This window comes from Pieris rapae, chromosome 2, assembly GCF_905147795.1.
Source record: "Pieris rapae chromosome 2, ilPieRapa1.1, whole genome shotgun sequence".
NCBI lineage: Eukaryota > Metazoa > Arthropoda > Insecta > Lepidoptera > Pieridae > Pieris > Pieris rapae.
Genome location: NC_059510.1, coordinates 5,322,746 through 5,346,690, shown reverse-complemented (window position 1 = coordinate 5,346,690; position 23,945 = coordinate 5,322,746). Strand labels below are relative to the sequence as shown.

The 23,945-nt window shown below is 32.4% G+C and overlaps 1 protein-coding gene across 4 annotated transcripts in view; it reads right to left on the bottom strand.

The window, feature by feature from the left end:
* Positions 1-23,945, bottom strand: part of LOC110998189 — a 55,284-nt gene continuing 31,339 nt past the window's right edge. For 2 of the 4 annotated variants that reach the window (XM_022266692.2, XM_022266693.2), the window contains exons 4-10: positions 21,895-22,123; positions 6,680-6,801; positions 4,218-4,412; positions 3,080-3,334; positions 2,561-2,733; positions 1,461-1,669; positions 1-547 (exon numbers count right to left, since the gene is read on the bottom strand). In XM_022266692.2, coding sequence (XP_022122384.2) covers positions 408-547; positions 1,461-1,669; positions 2,561-2,733; positions 3,080-3,334; positions 4,218-4,412; positions 6,680-6,801; positions 21,895-22,123 — 1,323 coding nt within the window. In that variant the 3' untranslated portion in view covers positions 1-407. The remainder of the gene's footprint in view (positions 548-1,460; positions 1,670-2,560; positions 2,734-3,079; positions 3,335-4,217; positions 4,413-6,679; positions 6,802-21,894; positions 22,124-23,945) is intronic. The other 2 variants (XM_045634377.1, XM_022266694.2) reach the window with 2 other exon arrangements.

Sequence of the window (23,945 nt, the reverse complement as noted above, 5' to 3'; positions counted from 1 at the left end):
ATCGTCTTTTACATTATTTTCTAAAAAATAGATGTATTTATAAAATAAAAGGCACAAACAATTGCCTTCTTAAAATAAATCTTATCGTGTTATAAAACAGTTTAACACTAAAATGTCCACAAACTTACAATAAAATCTAGGCTTTAGTAAAATAATTAAATCACAATAGCCACGACGATTTCGTGTTTCAAATTTGTACAAGTCTTATTTTAAATGCGTAAATTATAACTTAATCTAGCAGGCGTTTAAACTAAACATCGCAATACCGGAATGTAATGAAATTTGCATTAGAAATTGTTAATTGGCACTTTATTGCTCCGAAAGATTATTAAGTATAACTTGGTCCTAGAATTCGTTGGTTTACAGTATTATAAATAGACAATTGGGGCAATTTCCATTATAAATGATTAGTTATTGTTGTTAAGCTGTGGTCTTAGAGGGAGGCATCCTTCGACCCAGAAGTTAGGACGCTGCATCATGGTCTGCCACAAACTGACTTCTTTACCGACACTATCCATCCAGTTAACACTTGCCCCCATGTAGGTTCCTGTAAAGAAATTTATTTTAATATTCATTCCTCTTCACCTTTCAAACCCACAAATCATTATAAACTGCCAGCCTTCTATAAAAAAACGAAAAATTTAATTTGTTTTTATAAAGGTTAATGAATCTGTGAAAACCGTGGTATGACATTTTTTTTAATGGCTTTAATTTGTGCCAACTGGGCACAAGGTACTTCGCCAGTGTCGTGTAGATGGAGAATGCACGAAGGAGATTGATTATATATGACATTATAATTGACTTTGTGACTTATCATATTGGTTACTACATAGTGACAATCACGACGTCAGTTTCTGTATATCAGGCTGGAAACATAACCTTAGCTTACAATGATTAAAATATCCACTTTTAGTGAATATTTTGATTTAATAAAAAATGAATATGCGTTATTCATTTGACAACAATTCATTATAATGTGTATATAATTGGGAACCCTTTTAAGTAAAAAATATACCTGTGCCAGGTTACCAATAAATTACTTATTAATTATTTAATATTATTTATTTATAACTGTTTTCAACACGCCTTAGTGTAAAGTAGTAAGTGTGTGTGTGTGTGGGTTCATATGATAGTGAATAAAATGTGTGTGTGTCCAGCCAGTCGTTTCATCGTATTTTTAGGTTCTGGACTGTGTGTTATACTATAAATGGAATAACATAAGATATCAGAATATCCATAATTTAAAACATATAGATTATAACTAAAGTATTTTTTCTTTTATTAGAGAAACATTTTATATATAATAGTATTTAAATGCATTTGATCGAATTATAAGAGTATTGGGATTTCCATACTGTTAAGATATGCACATATGTTAACTCTTTCTAATCTAATATGTATAATAGCTTTATTTAATTAAACTTGCTAGCACACTAAAGTGAAAAAAAGTTTTTAATAACCTGTTCCTAGTGAGAGCCTAACAGCACCCATGAAATCATTTGAGGCCAGCCGGTCTCGGTCCCACAAACTGAGTTCCAGGGCCCGGGAGGCCACATCCTGTAGAGTAAGGCCGCGGTAAGTAAAGGTGTGTTCCCACCGTGGATTTAATGTTCGTCGCGCCACGCCTGTCTTTTGTTTCGCGAGTCGTCCACGCTCTGGTAGCAGATAGCTGTAAAAAAAAACGTTACAAAACTAATACTTTATATGTACGAATTATAGTTGAATATATGTACGTAATTATTATTTTGTTTTAAAGGCTATAGATGTGTTCCTCTTTATATGGTATATTACTAATATACGGCCATTTATGGGCTCCAAACTAATATTGAACCAGTTTGTACACTCAGAAATCCAAATAATATGTATATGGAAAGTAAAATTTTCTTTAGAATTAAAACATTTAATTGAAAACATGACTCGTGAAAAGCATACTTATAGAATAGTGATCTTATTAAAACGAATAAATAGCAAATATACTGACCTACTTTATGTATTTTGTGTATCAATGCAAGTCAATATGAAAATTAGTTTATTATAAAGTATTTTGTTTTAATCACATTTAAAAGAAAATACATGTGTCTTAAAAAGTTGAACAATTGAATTTTGAAGAGTTTGTCGGTAAAAGATTGCCTTTTGTTTATAGTCGAGTTTTAAATGCGTTTTCTTCGAAATTATCTCCATTGTCATATTGACTTGAATAGAAAATATTGAAATAATTTCTTCGTATTTAGCTTAGTCTTTAAAATATTTATTAAAATGGCACAACAATACAATATGCTTCAATGAATCGTCAATATAATGCTTAATACTAATGGTTATGATAAAATTGTAATATTTACATACAAGTATTTTTGTAAGCATCAAAGAATCCTGTTTTTTAAGCGGCTAAAAGAATAAAGATAAGATATCATTCTGTCAACAGTTTAAATAGGGATTATCAATTTCTGAGGAATTTGGTTTAAAAATCATTTCTAGATTTCTACTTTTCTGAATGCCAATTAAACATTTCACTAGTATTATCAATTCGTCAACATAAAATCTTATTACAAATAAAAGTTACCTTTTGCAAAAAACATCTGTCAGTCCACTGGGTTTGGTAGCTACGAGATTCTTAGCTTCCTTTACAAGTACATGAAGAGTACCCTTGCCCCTTGCACTTGCCTCTTGTAATTCAAACTTCAACCCTATTATGATGTCACCTCGGGTGCCTTGCTGCTCATCAAACTGTTCGGTCTGAAATTCAATTATAATTAATTAATGCACGAGCTAAAAATTTGTAATTGTATGATAAACTTGTAAATTTTATTTAGAAAAATATATTACGACATTCATGGCTGAGCATTTTAAACGGCTTTTTTAATATTTTCTGCTGTTATTTTTGGATTTTTATAATAATGCTATTCAAAAGCAAAGTGTTTTTTATCCTCGATGTGCGGGCATAATCTGGATTGTGCTCTTTAGCACAATATAACGCGAACTTTGGACGATCATCAATTGTAGAATATAGCTGATAGCCCGAAGTATCGTCTAACGTAGGGTTCTGATAAGCGTTGAGGCCCTTTTGCCGTCCATAACTCACCCTCTCATGCAGGCGGTACCACATAGGCGCGGGGTCGTCGAACACGACGTCGGCCAGCGGCAGAGAGACCTCACCAAGGAAGTCGTTCCGGCCGAACATGTCCGCATGCCACACACTCAGCCACAGTGTCCGCGAAGACAGCGAGGCGAGCGGTTGCGCGAACGAGAGGGTCTCCTCGAACACGGGGTTCAGGGTGTTCTTCTTCACCTTCGTCTTCCTCTTGCCAGCTTTCGACTTGTCCGGCAACAAGTACACCTGGAAATTGTTTAGGAATATTTAGATTATAAAGGCTATCAATATCCTAAAACTTATTTAGAAGTTTTTTTTAGGTTGTTGGTCGATGACGCATCCTTTGATTAGTTTTATCGCCTATGAAATTTATGAGTTATTTTATATAATCTAAATATATATCTATTGTATCTCCAAACACTGTACATGTTAATCATAAATAATTATATTATAAAATATTGACGAAAGACTATTAAATTAAGAACATTTACTTGGGAATTACCAATAGAGCGAAGCCGACGGTATCGAAAAATTTTGATGACGGTGGCCCAAAATAAAATAGGGTGGATAAAGTTTTATCTCAGAATAGTAGATATTTTATTTATATCTATTTTTGTAATATATGTCAATAAGAACTGAATGAACTATTATTATTATTACTTGGGACCTAATTCATTTAATAAAATGGGAATTCAACATAACTACCCGACATTATAACAAAAGTAATGAATAAAAAATTTATTAAGTATACATCATGAATTATTTATGGAAGCAAGTTCGTTTGAGTCTACAATTTCAATTACAATCTGTTAATAACAGCGGTCCACATATGTGACACAGTTATATGTATAGAAAATATTTTTATTAAACTAATGCAACAAATATGTCCTGACAGGAATATCTTACATTGTAATCATGGCCCCTTTATCTTTTTATTGTCTATGATAATTGCTACATAGGGCAATCCTACTGTATTACCAGATCAGAATTAGGTATTGTTTCACCAATAAAATTTAATAAAATATAAATGTATAGTAATGCTTGACCAATTAAGTCATAAAACAAAACTAGACCTTTTTTGAATAAATAGTGTATTCTTATTACTAATGTTTTGAAACTTTGAACATACCTTGACATAAGGATCAGACCGGTTCCGTTTGACATCTATGGGGGCGAGATCACGACATCTCTTCACTCCAACCTCCAAAGCACCTAATCTGTAGTTGTACAGAAGTGAAAACTGAACTTCTCCTTTCACAGTCACACTTCCACGTAGACCTTCCCCTGCACCCGAGTAGACGGATGCCATGGATTCAGATCGATTCTGGAAGTATATTTTTTAAGGTTTAAATTCAATAATATTACGATGGTATGTATGTATGTATATTATGGCTAATAATTAAAAAATTTCTTCTTAAAAAGCCTGAATACATCACGTTATGTTTCGTTTATTCATTTGTTAAGTATCACAAGAGACAAATTTTTTTTGAGACTTAGTGCTTAGTTAAAAAGTTTTGTACAAGTTTTAAAAATCAAAATATAGTATTTAATGTCGGTATTGACACAGATTACCTTGATGCGTGCATTTGCTTTGCATTCAATCAAAGAGAAATTCAATAAAGAATAAGTATTATGTAAAGTAATTAATAAATACCATTAGTAGCCACGCAACGGAGATATCAGAAATCCAATCAGCGAAAGATATAAATAAACTAACAAACTCCCACTCGTAGTGTAATGACTAAATTCAATATTGTATCTGGCTTATACCGCATTGGTTTTTATTTATCACCTGACCGTCATTTGATACCAGTTATTGTCAATTGCTATAACATTATTTTTTTAATTGTATGCATTGTATGTTTATGTTGCTGCATAATGCGATTTTTAAACGTATTACGAAAAGGAAACGATTCGTTATTAGTCCTAATAACGAATCGTTACCTAATTAATTAAGGCTTTTCAAATTTTCAAGACAACTATTAGATATTTAAAAATAAAAATAAATAAAAACTAAAAAAACATTTTATATTAAACCACTGGTTATACTGTCAAACATAATATACAACGACGTAGAATCATTTTGAATTTAACAAAGTTAGGATATTATTAGATATTACCATACATAAAAAATAAACGGTAAGTTATTTTTACATCACGTTTTAATTAGTGAACTTGTGTGAAGTCGAATAAAAATAATAAATATCGGTTGACCTGTTACAGAGAGAGGTAATTAATGATTATTCTTTGAACCCAGTTAAACAATGTAATATACATTACATTATAATACAGGTTGCCTCCAAATACAAATTTAAACACTGGTCACATCTCGAGACTTTGGGGACTGCGGAGACTGACATTGACCGATTTATTTAATTTATTTTAAAAGTTATATGAATCTATAACAAGAATATAAAGTAACTTTAACGATGTTACGTAACATTAACGTCGTATCTAATTATGCGGAAATCAAGTTTGTTTTTATACTAGTTATTATAGTATAATAAAATTATTCAAAGACTATGTACCTGTTAAAACCAAATCAATTTAAATATTACGGTTAAGTTTAATCCCGAAACGAGACTTATCATGACCCCAAATTCAGATACGTTTTGACATAAGGGGCCACAGGGTATTGTGGGTTCCAGAAACCAGATCGCTTGTTAACGTAAAAATAATGTGTAATTAGATTCAATGACATGGATTTAAATTTACGTCGTATTAAGCTCCGCGCTAATCATTAGTGTTCCGTGTAAACAAAGATTACCTTAAATTTTAATTAATAATTAAAACAACAATTAATATTTTAAGTCCAATTATTTCTGTTTAAATATAATAGGTTATTAAAAACGCGGTTTTTAAATATTCCCACAGATAATCATTACGCAATACATAAACGTATACAGTAAAATAATCTAAGGTAATAAATAGCAAAGACAATTATTGTTTTGTAATAGATACAAAGCTATTTTAAATTTACGAACTGATTTCTGTGAATTTGCCACAGACCGTTCGGATACGCATCAGACCGACATTTTGCAAACCCAGTTATTCGCAGGCCATGGCGTAAGACATTGCCCCTAATACAATACAATGGCCACTGCGAGGTTTCAAAAACAATACCTAACGATTACAGTTATTCGCAATAAGGCAACAAGAGTCCCTACGCCAAAGACATTATTTAACCTAACCATAAATTGTAGAATGGCGTGAACGACAGACTAAGGAATAAGGTTTTTTTTATATATGAACAATTGATCTCTTATATTTAATTTACGTCCGTGTAATACGTCTTTTTATCACATCACTAACACAATTTGACAGAAGATGGATGAATAGTATTTTAGTTAATTTGATGCAATCAGAAGAATTTAGCTGTATTTATATCGTTGGATATAGTTGGAAGTGAAGAATAGATATCTCACAAAAATGACACGTCTTGTCTTTAAATCTGATTTAAAGTCTGATTTAAAGACAAGACGTATATACTTGGCTCGCGGGTACATTGCTGATCGTTTAAGCTTATCTTGAATTTACCTTTTGGTGACAAATTAAGAAAGGGTTATGATACCTGCTTTTATATTTGCATACCTGTAGCCCACTCCTGTTGAGTGAAAACCTGTCTCTGTCAGCATCATGTGGCAAGGGCGAGCTGGATCTTCTTGGCAGGGTTGCATGGCCAGGAGACAGGTTATCCGACATGTATACTTCATCTGAAACAATTAACAGCGTTAATGTTTGTATAAGAAGTTAAGTTCGTGCAAATCAAGACTTAGCATAAAATAATTTCGTTTTATCGGTTAAGTACAATATCGTATGGCGTGCAATCAATCCTTTGTTTAGTATGTATAAATATGCAATATATTTAAATGTATTCATAGTTATTTACGTTTAATTTATTTATCTTTGTGTAATATATGCGGTGATGTTAGAAAAAAAATGTTTGAATCAAGAATAATTGTGTGAAGGTGCTTTGTAAAAAGGCAAATAAAACATTGCTAAACAAATAGACGTGGAGCTGTTGTATTGTTAAATATATAGTTCTAAGTAATGTGCATGCGTGCACTGTGAAATGAAAACAGATTTCTTGGTACCACCCGGCTGCAATTCAACCCACTCATCGCGTTTTATATATCGACACTTTTTGCTCCTCGTAAGGGAATTGTCACACCACTCCAATGATTTTAAAAACGAATCACGATACGCCAGAATTTCGCGAATGAATGAAGCTTTCTCACCAGTGCGAAGGGTACTGCAATTGCTGTTATTTCCAGAATCATTTCGAGATTCTGAAACACTGAGTTCAGGAATTTGTTTTTCTTTGTAGGGCTGACTAGCGTTTTGTTCTGATGCCAATAATAATTTTGTAGTTGATTTCAAAGATATCGTTTCACCATCGTTAATTTTTGTTATTTTTATGCTTGGCTGAGGTGAGGTATTGCTTATGTTCCTTTTAAGAGAATAACTTTTTTTCACATGGCCGACTAAAGACGAATTCGGATCATCTAAAGGAGTCTCATACACTTCATAACTAGGTGCACAGCACGGAAAACAGCACTCAAAACACTTTTGAAAATATGTTTTTTTATTTGGTTCTATATATTCACTTGTACTAATATTGTAAATATTCACTGGTTCGTAATGATTTATCGAGACATTTGAATTCGGTATAGTTCTTCGTATTGAAGTGTAACCCGGGGGTGGCGAACCTATTAAAGCCATTGTTAAAATTCTACTGCGACACGCGTCCAAAACGATATAACATTTATTTTTAGTATATTTTACAAGTTATCACATTTCCCGTGCGTTGAACATTTCCTGTTGCGTACAGAGTCCAGTGCACAATGCTACCAATATTAACATATGACTAGTCAGCCACTAGTAAACCAGGCTATCGAGGTATGTCCTGAGCAATTACTTTAATTAACACGATGCGCCCGACCACAGCAGGACATTACTGAGTATTATTAAATAAGGACAAGGATTTAGTTACCATTTTTTTTAAATTGATATCATAACCAAATTAAGTGAAAAAAAGATTAAAAGAATATTAGTAGTTACCTTCTACACTGTAAGCCCGAGCTGGCAACGTCGCTGTACTCCATCTTATTGATTTAGGTGATTTTTTATGGACAAGATTCATGTCTCCTCCAACTGAAGACGATGGCATTTTCAATATTTTCTTTTCTACTTTATTCAGAGCCGGAAGGGATGTTTTAAATTGTTCGCGAATGCTTAACTTTCGAAGATCTTCTGTCAGTTTTTCAATGTTATTTTCTTCGTTTTCTGCTACATCTTGAACTGTAGCTACAGACCCAGCATATCCTGATTCAGATCCATTGGAACTTGTATTATCTGCTTTTTCTTTTAACGCTAATTCTTCGTTATCATTACTAAGACTGCTTTCAATAATTGAAGACTTTATTACTTTTTCTCGCTCAAAATCAGAAGGTGTATTCTCCTTCGGAGTAGATGTCTCGATCTGAACTTTATGTAAGATTTTGACTTCGTCAGATTCTTTATCTTTACCTGTGCTGAAACTGCTATCATCCATTCTGGAGTCTTTAGAAGTGTCTAATATGTGTTTCAGGGATGCAGGAGATTGACTTCTACTTAACGATAATAAAGATGTATTACTCATAGTTTCATCATCAGGGTATTTATTTTCTATAGAAGATTTAATATTGGCAGATGCTCCCGAAGAATCGAATGATTGGGATGATCTATACTTTGTTACATCTTCTGTAGATGAGGAACTAGGCGTTCTATCAACTTGAGCGATAATTTTACGTTTAATTGGTTTCACAGGTTGCAAATTCTTTTCGCTTCGAGACTGATTGAGTTTGTTTCTTGCCATAGCAAGACTCACCTTAGCTGCCGCAGAAGAATGGGACTCAATAGCCTTTTGTTTCTGTAAAGCTAATTTTTTTCTTATTATTTCTTGTGAATCCATACTTCTTATAAGACTACTTTTTACTTTAGCTTCGGGTTGTTTACTTTTTGTTTCAAAAGATTTTGAGTTTTTATCCTTTTCGAAATGTTTTTCTGCTGCATGTTTATATTTTACAGGGTCAGCTTTTTTGCCAATTTTTTCGTCAATTTTTTTGGTTACACCATAATGATCACTAACTTTTTGCTTCAATGATACAACCTTTGGTCTACTTATTTCAGCTGCCAAAAAAGAGTATAACTTTAATTTTTCCCTTTGCTCTTCTCTAATCTTTGGCAAAGGGATCGGTTGAACACTGTCCTCGTTGTCACCACCTTCAGACGAAAAACAATTCCAGCAACTCACTTCCGGTTCACTTCTATAATTGTCACTTTCGCTTACACCTTCTAAACTCATTTTAAAGTTTTTATGCACCACACTAATAATATAATTTTATTATGTATTAGCATCAGCCCCGCCGGCTGGCATCAGACTAAAGGTTTTTCAACCGGTTTGTACATTAAATAACGAAGGCTTGGGGCATGTATATTAATGAATATTAAACGACATATAATATAGCTGTTCAAATATTTAAGATAAAAAAGGTTACGCAATATTTAGAACGTCCATCTAGAATACGCCTTTTACATTTGTAAACACGTTGATACTGTCCTTAGGAGCTTAACATATGAAAACATATAAGTTTAAAACCAGTTTCAATTAATTATTGTGCACGAACAATCTAGTGAACTTGTGAAGGATAAATTAAATAACGAAGCGATTAATTCTTGACACAATACACAATTCCATTAAGGCCAACATTAGTGCACGCAAAACTTAAACAAGAAAATAAGTTTTTATATTAGAAATACACTTCTTCCTTCTAAGCCTCCTTGAAATCGTTTTTCCGAATGTTTTTGCGTACAACTGAAAATATTAATTTTGATTGAAACAAAGATACAAGGTCTCTCGGTAGGTGTTTTATAATTAAATAATAATGTAATATATTTAAGTGTGTGCTATGCTACAAATGTTTATAAGCTAACAAACGCTGAATGATTATTTTATGTCAATTCCAAAAAAAAAATATTATCTGTAATATCTACAGTAAGATTGCTGACAAACGAGATTAATTGCGTAGGTCATGGGGTGCAAAGATCAATGTTAGATGACAGTTTCATCAATGTATTATACACCAGGATTCGAGAATATTTTAATACATTTAAGCCCTGTTTCACAATGTCCGGATAAGTTCCAAATAAGCTATTTGTTACTTATTGGTATGATAAATAGTATTTTTGCGTTTCACGACTGTCAGATAGCGCTATATGTCATGAAATTCGAAGTATCTCATTTGGAACTTTTATCTTTCGAATAATTTATGTGTTGCATAGCTATTTGGCACTTTATCCATACATTGTGAAACAGGCACTTAGAATTTTATTAACACTTTTGAAAATAGAATAGATACATTTCAGATTGGTAAACCGTGATTCGTTCTTAAACGCGTTATGACGTATAAGTGAACTTTGGGTTACACTATAAGAAAAACAGATTCGCACACAATAGGCACTGTTTTAAGTTAGACAGAACTATGTCATGGTCAATAATTACAACACTAAATACACACGGTTGTGCAACAAACAAGTATCGATGGATAGAATTACTTTACAATATCTTGTATACATTTTGCTATTGATACTATATAGGGAGGTAATAGTGTCTTGGAGGTTATCATGGCCAAATTTGAAAAATTCCGATACCGAAAACTTTTTATCGTTATCTCTTAAGTTAAAGGCTTCTTTATCAAATCATTATTAGATTTAATACCTCTCTCTCTGAAGCAAAACTTTTTTTAAAAACAGGTAACAAGTTGGCAGGAGACTTATCTAATATCTAATGTTAAGTAATATGGACCTGCAATGCCAGAGGGCTCGCGAGTGCGTTGCCCGCCTTTGAAAATTAAACACTCTTATCTTGAGTGGACGCTTACTAACTATATGCACATGAAGGCTATATATAGTTAAGTCAACTAATAGTCTCATCTTTCCGATTACAAGTAAATCCAAAAAGTTGTATTTCAATGCAATGCTTTCAGTGGTTTTGGCGCAATAACTTTGTGTTATTATTGCGTCTATTGATTGAGAAACAGTGCTATCTATATACGTCTTACACATTAAAGTCAAAGGGAAAAAGTAATAAGTTATCAATTAACCAGTAAAACTCCGACCTTGCTCAAACCTGTTAGCTTAATATTGTATTTAAAATACTTCCTACGTTGAGAATATAAAAATGTAAATAGTCAACAAGGTCTTGTCTAGTTTTGTGGAATTTCAAATACAGATACAGAAAAGTCCAAACTGTGTTACACTAAAAAACTATTGTTGTGTATGGTTAACCGCAGGTGTCAGTATTGTGCAACATGACCCACGTTCAAATATCAATAGCTGCAAACGGGTTGTTTAAATCCGAATTCATCGTGTATTCAGGACAATCTTTCGTATTTAATTACAGTAATTTGATACTATATTCCTTATAAATGTATTATTTTACACGCGACTAGTTTTTTTTATAAAAAGCAGGAAGAAGCGCTTAATATCAGAATATTAAGTGCTTTGGACACTCTCGAGGGCTCGAGAGTGCGTTGCCGGCATTTAATAATAGGTACGCCCTTTTCCTAAGGACCAAAGGAAGAAAGACAAGTCGAATTGGTGTTGCCAATCAACCTACTTAGTCTTTTGCATATTTAAAAAGATAATTAAAAGTTCTAATTTTAAAAATTGGTTTCCCTAAAGAAAAGCAACCGCTGTGACAATTGACCATGAGCTAACGTTCTACGTTAGTTTACTTTAGCGCCATCTACATCAATCCTTATTGTTTGTCAATGGATTACGCAGATTACTAACTAGTAACTAGTCATTGTTTTGTAAGTCTCACAGTTTCAACTCTCGCTAATGTGATATTCAATCAATCATTGAGGCCGTGACCCATAAATTGTAGAACTATAGACTACACTTGTTGTACGATGTGTCCACTATCATTTTTGTGATTATTGACGACAAAATCATGGTAGTACGTGAATATTTTAGGAATAGGCAGGTTATTGTAAATTTACAAAAATAAAGCCACTATGTTTTTTTTTTCTTAAATTTATCCCTAATGGGAAAGGCAAAGGACTTTAGTCCATACAGCCATAAAGCCACTATGATTCCTTGTGACGTATTTGTTTTAGAATATTTAGAGTTTACGACTAAAAAGGTGTTTTATTACAAACAAAATTAAATTTTCTCTTACGTATTCTCTTATGCGAATGTTGTATTTCCTTAACGGTAGACAAGTATTATACATTCACTGTGTTTGTAAACTTAACGACATTTTAATTGTTACTGCTCCACAAATGTCTTCTGCGATGTAGAATGTAACAACATGTTGTGAAATATTTTGTAATTAATCTCATACAAATCTCAATTCATTTGTGCTAGTTCAGTCCCTTACGGCGTTGCTCATTGCGTTAAACCTAAAATATGTCAACTTATTGACAGATACATAATCACTTTTGACATTAATAACAATGACTATATGATTTTTTCCTATTCTTAATTTCTTATATTTTACGTTATCTACATTGTAATATTAATTTTCATTATCTGTAACTTTAAGAGTCTCGTTTCACAATGTATGGATAAAGCACCAAATAGATATGCAACACATAAATTATTTGGAACTAATCCGGACATAGTGAAACAGACTCTAAGAGATATATCTTAAATATATGTGTTGGCATAGTTGTTTATTCGACGACTCTTATCCCTAAGTCGTGTTAAAATCGCGCCTGGGCACTAATAAAGTTTCCTTGGTATGTGCGAAACTTGCTCCTACGGTAAAGGCAAACATCGTGGGAGTCATAGACTGCATGTCATATTCCCAAAAATCAAAAGACAAAAGAATAATAACCGACTTGTCTATTAAAATAATTGGATACAATCTGAGGCCAATATAGTGTTGTAGCGCCACTGAATTGTTTTATTATTATTATCCTAAAACACGACCCATGCTATGCGTATAATTTAAATAGTGAGGTGATAAAATAATGAGCGCAATTCACGCACAGATCACTGTTACGCAGTTCTGCACAGCTGCATTTGCTCGTTCATACGAAACTGAACAAACACGTTGAATACCAGAGACAATGTGTAATATTAAAAAAAAGTATTAGAAAAGAGACAGCACCACACATAGCATGTATGGCTATTATTTCATAAATAAAGATTTTCTTCTTTATTTGTAATAAAATGCTTAATTCATACTGTAATGTTTACACATTTGAGCGTTTATTTTATTTAGGTATTTACTTTCGCGTACTAAGTATGTGTTTTAATCCGAAACGATTGTATTATCCCAGGGCCGCTAGATCCGTATATTTATTGGGAAATCTCAAATTTCATCGTTCATCCGTAGATTTGTTGCAATAATTTCAATGTATAATATTAAATATTGTGAAACATATACAATTCTCCTTATTTATAGAAAAACATCCGTGCAATTTTATTGTTTTTACTAAATCACTCTTCGGTCTCTTTTCAACAGCGCAACAACAATTTAACAAAAAGAGACGGAAGATTGGTTAAAAGAACGAGACATATTTGATTTTTACGAATAAAAGTATACTACATTTGTGCTAAAGCCCCTAAAAAGAATTCCAAAGTATTAAATCTATCGCAATACGTTTTAATACAAGGTGGGAGTGATTGATCAATAAAAATGTTATCTTATTCCGGTTAAACCTAGAGCCTGTATTGGCCAAATATTGTGCAATATACCTACGTGCTCCAAGATCGCTAAGTCAGGTAAACTCGGTCAAACTTGATACCTTAAACCACGCAACATTTATAACCTCCGACAAAAACATTAGTTAAATTTGGCTCCGAGTTCGCAAAACATAGTATACTATTACAAAAAAAGGTAACATAAGTGACATTATATCAAAGGAAGGAATTGTTAGAAAAATTGTTTGATACATTTTTGCATGAATTACTCGGCAATATGTGTAATAATAGATCATGCAATGATGTGATTATGAAACATGCTAATGTAAAACAGTCAGGAATTAAAAATTATAAAGAATTTACGATGTACTGAAGAAAAAATCCCGTATTCAGTATCGACAATATCTAAATAGTACGAAGTTATAGCAACGACTTTATTTCGACGATAAGCCAAACATTTGCATAGGTAACAATTAGTAAATAGAAACAAATGGATAGAGATATACGTATAGTGCAGCCCTCTGTGGCTATAAATGGAACTAAACGGAAAGCCGAACATATCACGTGGGTCCTATATTATTCTACAGCAAAAAAATATTTCCATTGTTCTCTATTTAAAGTTGCTTATGATTGAACCACTGATGCAATCAATAATCTTACTTACACAAATACATTATTAAAATAATTGTATCAGGAAGACGGAAACGAGAAACGTACGTCCGAGTGTAAGTCAACGCACTATAATCGTAGGCTAACGAACGCACTTCATGGGTTTCATAAATTCTTTATATTACGAACAATTCTTTGCAATTTCATCACAAAGTACAAACTAACTGTACTATAAGGAATGTGGCGTAAATAATTCAAACTTCGAAGAATGAATGTCACGCTAAATTACTTGCTAAGGAATTAGAGGGTGAACAAATTTCGTATACACATATGTCGTTACACAGATGTTTATGTTGACAAATGTGTTTGCAATACACAATCTAAAAAATGGTCCTATATTGCACTGATAAGTGTAAATTTAGTGTTATTCTTTAACTCACACATTTTCACACGAGTAAACAAATACTTAAAATTTTCCAACAACTCTGGCTGTGTGAAACGTGCGGCCTTATAGATTATAAGCGATGTCTTCCCAGTGCTTCTGCGAGCCATATTTAAAAATAAGAGGCAAATAATCTTCAGAATTGCATTTTACGGCTTTACATGCTGCAGGTTATGACCTCCTTTGTGAGAGTGCCTATAATACAAGTCCAGTGGTAAACAGACCAGCAAATACATTACAAAGCTTTTTTATAAATTCGCGCACATCATATATTTTTTATAATATTAAAACTTGTATAACAGGTTTTCGACCACATTTCTTTCAAAGTAAATCGTAAAACAACACACGGTCAAAACTTAACCGGTTCTAATGACCATTTGAATAAGGTTAGGTTACGAATCCTGTTGTTTCATACAACGATTGTTATTAACATTACCATTAATGTATGCGCAAATAATAATTAGGAGGATATACACAGTAAAACATTTAGTGTTTTACAAATGTAGTAAGAATACATAATCATATTTACATTGTTTAAAGCAAAATCGCATCGGTGATTTTTGAGATCAACTCATATTTTTCTCCTAGCCCTGAAAAGGTACTTAGAAAGTAAGAAACAATGAAACACAATTTTTAATGGTATACCAGACTGGATATGACTCGAGAAAGTCATCTAGACGTGTCTGCATTCGTGTTTCCCATGACGATAGAAAGTTGAACAATCTGCAGCCATTTTTAATTGCTTTTGTAATTTACGTAATGCACTGTCGTACAATTTATAAAATTATATGCAAGGCACGTAGAAATTATGTGCAATTTGAACTTGTAACTTGGTGTTCGATATTTGAATTCTGTCTATAAAGCACAACAAATAAGTATTACGCCCATTTGCCTGTTTAAATAAAAAATAAACAGAATCTACGAAGGTTCATCATGAAATTATTTAAGGAAATTACGTCTACAAAGATTGTTCCATATTTAACATGTAAATGTGATATACGTGAACAAACATAATGTAACCGGAAAGCAATACAGAACAGGTTAAGGTAGCAAAAGTGAAACAGTTGCACAAGTACACTCCAGTGTTTGACTAGAAAATTTACTGAGATAAGGTTAATGACACGCTTTGCGGAGGAAAAAATCTCTGACTTTAGAATAGACAATCTAGTAGGATAGAATCAAACGTGCCGTAACCTCCAGACGGGCTATAGTGTCATATATCCCTAAAAAATAAAGGGAAGCAGGTCATTCCGAGCTTCACATAAAATAATAAATTCCTATTAACTTTGAAAGAAAATATTAAATTTCCAAAATAAGTATTTGATTTAATAGTTGTATTTCTGAATCTAGTTTATTGTAATTTTTTAGTATTCTTTTTATCTCTTTGATAATTGTATTGTTTTTTAAATGTTGTGTACACTTGTCATTGATGTACATTTTGTACATATTTATGATATAGGTAGTGTTGTGTTTTCTCTGTAAGTGTATGAACAAGTTACTTTAGTGTTCCTTTTTAATAAAATTAAATAATACTAGATTGTATGCACTATACCTATGCCACGGAGGCATTTACGTACTTTGTTAGGAAATATTTAAAAAATACTAAGAACCGCGATGTATGGATGTTTGGTATAGTTCCCTCAATTTCTAAAGCGCTGTGCTGACTTTGGGAGCGTGATATTAAACATAGCTGAATTGAAATCTATCGCTTACAATTAAATAAAAAAATGTTCATAAGTAAGGAACCCACAAATTAGCTAGGAAGTCAATCCGTTACGGAATGAACTCATCCGTATTACGTCATATGGACAGCCTCCACTAGACGACCTCGATAAATCTTTTCTTGCCCGAGCTTTTACCTAGTTTTAATACTGTGTCTAGAATTCTTAAACTACACTCGAAAAATTTAGGGCTATAAGTTTAGACGTAGCAGAGAAGTAAATGATTGATGGAAAATATAGTGTAAAAGTGTGTTTGATTGGTCGAAAGGTGGAAAGACGAATCCTGTTGCGTGTTCGTTATTGGCTTACAAAAATGTAAACCAACCGAAATACGCTAGTTTCGTCTATGTTTAAAACTGTCATGTCCTTTGACATATTTGCTATATTTCTTGGGGGTAACATAGAAATTTCAGATGACAATTGACTGTAAGACGAATGTAAATTGTCAGTGATAGATTTTTCATTTTAAAAGTAAGGTATTTCACTACGGTTCTGTTATTTATGATTAAAGATTTTCATTCAATAACTTAACGTCAGCCTAGCTATTATGATTGATTACATGAGTATGTACCGTCGACCTTTCTATCCTATAAATTGCGCACCGTTGACATTTCGACAATTTTGCAAGAAACGTGACATACCGCAATTGAACGACTATTGACACCCATATTTCTTGTTGCACTACTGTTTACACTAATTTCATGATTTGATCGATGGTATAATGGTGAGCGGATGCGGGCTAGTTAGTACTTGAGATTTTAATCTGGTTCCAAGTCTAGATAGTGAGCACATTACTATCTAGACTCGGAACCACTTCGAAAGTCTCATATCATTAAAGTAATTCTTCCGAGATTTCAAAGTTTGATGTGTGTGGGAAAGATTAGATACTCCTAAGTGTCGACGACCACGCCCAAATACTAGATGCACATACATTCCACCCAAACACATTGTTAAGTAATTTAGTACTTGTTATAGACGGCTATCAATAAGATCAGTGCACGAGTTTTAGCAACGTGTTCAATATATGTTGTCAAATATAATTAATTAGTAGCTCCATATTGACGACATACATATGCGTGATAACGTGTCAGACAAAACTTGCTCTCACTTACAAAGTATGCCTTATTATACTAATTTCTAAACTACTTCAGCTGCAAAGATCGTGAATAGCCTATTGGTTCTCATAATGCAAATTGTACAATGAAAGTATTTAATATCATTAAGACATCGCACAATTGATTGTAAAAAGATGAATAAGTTTTTAAGTGTGGGAAATACAAATTATACGACATCGTACTTTCACATTTTAACTATCTGTAATTAAACGGTTGGTCATTGTTAATGCTTTTAACTAAGATAACTTTCTCGAGTTTGAAATTACGATGAATTTTACCGCTTGCATTAAATATATTTAATTTTTAGAAGTATAGAAAAATTACACTTTTATATAAAACAAGGTACTTAAGGCTGTAAAGGACCTAAACATTAAAATATTAAGTGATCGCTCATAGACATTACTGCCAGAAGGTTCGAAAGTACGTTGCGGCGTTTTAAGAAATTGCCCGCTGAGTAACTAACAGAAATTATAAATTTCGAAAAGAAGCATTTTATTACTGTATCAGTATGCAATATTTTGATTATATTAAAATTAAACTTTAAAGCATAAAAACGCTTAGCGATATAACAGTAAATAGTAAAATATATTGCTAAGCGCAATACACAAAGCCGACACTAGGAAGGTTTTTATGGAGGCAAAAATTGCAAGAAAAACCCTTAAACCCAGTTTACATTTCGGAAAAGCCAACAATTTCTATAGGGTAGTCAAGATGTCGCGTATGTTGGTATGTAGCTACTAAAAAGTGGAAAGCGCAGATTGTACCTGGTAGTTTGACGTTTATAATGCTTTTGCAATCGCGGTCAGCGAGAAGTTGCTGCCTCTTTGACATTTTGATACATTGACATACAATATTTTTTAGATTTTTTTGTAAAAATATCCGACTTTATTATGACTTAAGCGACCTTTTGATAAGTATTAGATATGCAGCTTTATAAGGTCACCATAACGTCAACGTTTCTGACTTGTGACTAGTACGTGGCCTTCATATTTATAGCGGAGACAATGCGATTGAGATTCATATCCTTGTAACGACAGTTTATATGATTTTTTACACAATTCCGTGCTAGCTTCAAAATTGTTGGTAAATAATATAAATTGCGAATAGAGCATATTTTGACATATTTTAATATCATCAAGTACGTCAGTCTTATATTGTAACTAGCTGACCTGGCAAATGTCGTTTTTCATTTATAATAAAAAATAGGGGTTGATTGTAGAGGGTTGAAAATTAAGCGTTGTATGTATTTTTAATGCTGTTGATAAAGTTGATAAAAAAATAAAAATTTATTTAAAAATAAAAAATAAATATATTTAGGGGTGGACTTACTCTTAACATTTAGGGGGATGAAAAATAGATGTTGTCCGAGTCTCAGACATACCCAATATGCACACAAAATTTCATGAGAATCGGTCAAGCCGTTTCGGAGGAGTTTAACCACAAACACCACGACACGAGAATTTTATATATAAGATGTATGTTGACGAATAAGGTTGTAGGAGATAGTTAAGCACTTCTTTCGACCCGGAATATCGAAATCCGGTTCGGAGCTTTTGAAAGGCATTACGTTATGACCCGAAATCAAAATACTATGCCAAGTACCTTGTTTCAATTACGTTTTAAAGACCGCGATGCAATATCTTATGTCATTTCAATAGCCTTGCGCGGTCAAGACCGAAGCGCTTTTTGTTGAAGACTATTATTATTACGACTGAGAATATTAATTACCTAACTTTTCACTGCTTAGATGATTTATGATTTAATTTGTACATAAATTTGTATTTTCCGGATAGCATTATATTATATAGGATAGTAATAACGCGTTTAATGTTTTTACATTATACGAATATTTTGTGCTTATGGGGGTCGATGTAAGCATGAACTCGCCTAAATAAAGCACCCATGTAAATGGTATTGATTAAGTATCTACTGGTTCAATGTAAGGTTATACTGTATAATTCGTTTGGATGTCGTAAGTTACTCTATATTAAGGAAGTATGTACAAGTGATCTTAAATTTAGCTGCTTAATGTCACAGAGGGGAAAGGAGAAAGATATGCATAACCAACATCACCTTCAGTAATGAAGACGATATTCATGGACCACTAATAATAGGCCGTAATAGGTACGCAGATTTGTTAAGTTAACATTGGCTTCCTAATAAGTACTGTATAAAAGAAATGCTTTAAAGAAAAACACTTTTTTAACGGATTATAGATATGTATTATTATATTTAAACTTATAATTATTTGTACATAATTTTAAAGTGTTTTTCTTTAAATGTGTAAAAGTTATGTAAATAAAAGACAATACTATATAGAAATGCTTTATATTAACAATGGAAGTGAAGTATTTGTAGAAGTACGCATAAATGCCGCTATTTACGAAGGAATGTTGAACAAAGAAAATGGTGAATGAACAGTTTGGTCTACTTTTTAAGTCAGGTTGATCGGAAAGGCGTGACCATTTAGTAATAGACGCATTTCGAATACATTGTAATACGTGTCTATCAATAAGTTGAGGAAATTCTTGACTTATTCGCACATGGGCTATTTGACAATATTTAAAAAAAATGTACGTAAACACAAAATATTAGTTATTATTAATTTAAGTAGTTGTCACCGTGACAACGCACACTGTAAAGCACGCGAAACGTCGGTTAAATTTAAAATAATGCTTAAATAATTATGAGTTTAAATACAATACATAACTATAATCCGTAAAAAAGTGTTTTTCTTTAAATTAGTAAAGATTCACGAATATTTTATTTAATAATTAAAAGCGTAAACAGAATACAAACAAGCATCGCACGCTTGAAGCCAATATGAGCTCTTTAGTTTTTACCACACTCATAGTTAGTGATTTAGTTTCCGATAAAACCAATAACATAGAGTCACTTAGATTTACGATTTCTTCAATAAGTCAAGTTTTTCCAGCGTCGCAACTCCACTACTCCTAATGTTATCTTAGTTTAGCCATGCTTTAAGAAATTATAGCAAGTTGTTACTTAGCTTCAAACATAGTGTTTTTTGTAACGTAATTTGAACTTATCTAACAGAAACCGCCCCCGAACTAAACTAGCTTTAATAATTTCAATTCATAACTTCAAGGGTTAATTATTATTAATTATTATTAATTCATGCAGAATAAGACGGAATTAAATTCAAAGACAGTGTTAGTGTTAGATGGGCGAAGGCATTATTGCATTATTTGTGACTGTAGCTAACGTAATACAAATATGTTTATGTATTTTTTATGTATTTTTTTGGTAAATTAATAATTATTTTTGAGGTTTTTTACTCTAACTTTAATGTAGTAAATACAAATGTATTTGTATTACTTCTAAGTACGGTAAGATAAGTAAGTCTTATCTTACCGTTATATACCTAAACGTTTCCGTCTGCTGCTAAGCATTGAAAACATGTATTATTAATAATAATAAAAAGTCCACTTTCAGTAAAAAAAATATTTAAATAAAACATAGATGGTCAGTTCCTAACTTATACAATTATTGTTTATTATCTGTAATATACATATTTATGGCAAGATGACGTGAATCAAAAATGGATATAATTTGATAATTTTTTCGTCATTACAGTAATTAATGTGTGAATAATTTAGTAATAACGTATTGAAATTGAGTGAAGGTAACTGTGTCATTGCAATTTCCTTCCGGTGTTTATCATTTCCGTGGTTTGTATTAAATATAAAAGCCTATTTTAGTTGGGAAATAAAATATTATATTTGGAAACACCAGGACGAAACAGAACTGAGCTATTTAAAAATTGAATGAATCAGATTGAAAAAAACTATCCCTAAGAACGCCTTATTGAATGCTGGTTATTACAGCCCAGCTCTCTTAATATCAATTGGGTATTCTTGTATCTACTGAGTATACTGTATATTTATCGAAACATGTCAAATTTATAAAAAAATATATACAGTATTTAACTACGATAGCAATTTAATAATACAAATCTTTTAATCAAAAATCTTAGGTTTTTCGAGAGACAGTGGTGGATATTGTATTGCCCACAAAAACTGTCTTTATAAATTATCATATCTTTCAAATCTCTGTTCAACATTTGGGCTTCGTTCTGTATAAATTTATTGTTATAGTTTTAGTCTATGACTAACGGATATATTATCGTAGTGGGGAATATTCTGGACGTATACTTTAAGTATAAAAAGGCTTTACACACTCATATACATAATCTAAGCTTACCTTGTAGACTTGGGGCGGATGCTGGAGCAGCTGGAGGTGGTTGTTGAGGTGTTGGTAGAGGTCGTCTTCTTCTAGGTGCATGAAGACCTGGGGCTGAAGCCGCTCTGGTGGCTGTTCTGAATCCTGGAGCACGATATCTGGCGGACTTCACAGGGCCCACAGGGATTGGGGTAGCCCCGTTTATTGATGGCAGCCGTGGCAGCGACCCTGCCCTTTGCTCCTCTTCAGACTGTTGGAAAATATCACATTGAAACTGAGGTCGTAGGAAATAACAATAAATAACAGACAAGGTAAACGTGTGAGGAGTCGTTAGAAAAAACTTCGAAACATTTTGTTTGCCTAGAAATCACAGGTTTCTTGTAACTGTTGCGAGTTACAATTACGTTTACTATAGATATTGTTTACACCATTAAACCATTATTACTGGTCCTTCATTAATTAAATTTACGAATTAAATGTGAGAGAACAACATCAGCATGCCCATTCGAATATAAAAATACTTAATACAATTTTACTTCAATTTAGTTTTAATTGTTGGATTTGTCGAGAAGGCCAACCGGTAAAAAAGGGATTTTTAGTTATATTGAAATTTGATAACTTTTTAGTGTGATCCATGGAGGCTTCCAAGCAGTGCAAGTTTTCATATATGTAGTTGTACAAAAATTTCTCTGAGTCATATTGATGATTTATTTTAATTTACCAACTAATGGAACGGTTGGACCGTTTGGACCGTTTTATCCTAATCGGGTGTCATTTTTGAGAACTTTGTTAAAAGTTATTTGGAGTTAGGATTTTCTTTATTTTTATATTAAAAGTATAGCACATCTCATCACTCTGTTAACTTCGGGTTTCGTGCCCGCCCTGCATAAAACATGTTATTCCTATAACACTAACTTCTTCTTGTTTTATACTGCTTTAAAATCGTTTTTGTGATTGTTGTCTCCAAGGCCGGATTTAGAGGTGTGGAAGCCCCAACATTATTGTCCAAATAAAATTAACAACTTTTTTTAGTCGAGCTTTTTAATAAAAATTTATTATAAAACCTAGTAGATTCTCTTAGTATTTAAGTTTTAACAAACATAAAAATATATGAAAATGAAAGTTGTTTAGTAGTGTTTAACTAGTCGGAATTCAAAACATTTTTCCGAAGTCTATTGTGAAGGCCCTTTTTTTCTGTCTCTCCCCTCTTCCCCTTTCTTACTGTAGCCACGGTTCCCCTAAACCCGGTCCTGGTTGTCTTATATGTATTGTGTATGTACTATAAATTGCTGCTTTTACATTTTCGACCCTATTACATACTGTAATCTTCTTATTTTTAGTTGTGTTACAACATTTTTTTTTATCTTGTCATGTTTCCTTATTGATAAGTAAACTTACAGGTTTTAACTTTATTATTACTACAACATACGAGAAGGGACGACGTAAAACTGCAATTAAATAATAACATATGCAATTACGTGATGTAATTTATTAAACTGTCTAATCCATTATTGCGTTAATTGATATTCTAGTAACGTAATTTATGTTATCATTGAATTAAGTAATAAAGGACAAGGATTTTAAATAAGTATGCAAATAATATACATTTATATATATAGTAGCATGTCCAAGCTCCGCACGACTATATACTTGTATATTATTTGCCAATAAATATAGCTTTATACTCAGAGATAATGTAGCATTGTTATGGCGTACTTCGCGTACTTTGCATATTTCAAATCGGTATTATTAGGTCAACTTCCAAAGATACAAATCTTTCTCCACAAAGCAAAAGTATAGATGTATATGAAATTTACATACATAAATGTTTGTTACATTTGAAATTTATATAGCTACCCGAAAAAGCCTATTATAACGTTAATGATTTATTGCACAGTCCCGCGTGTTTGGAAATAATTTAAGTGTGATTAAAAAGCGTTTAGGTTTTTGGGTTCTTTATTATCCATGGTGTAGTCAGTACTTTTAATTGTGTCACTTACAAGAACCATGGATAAATGTAAGCGACTCCTGGACTTTCGAATTAAGTTAGGCGCTCTTAGGGAAATAATTAA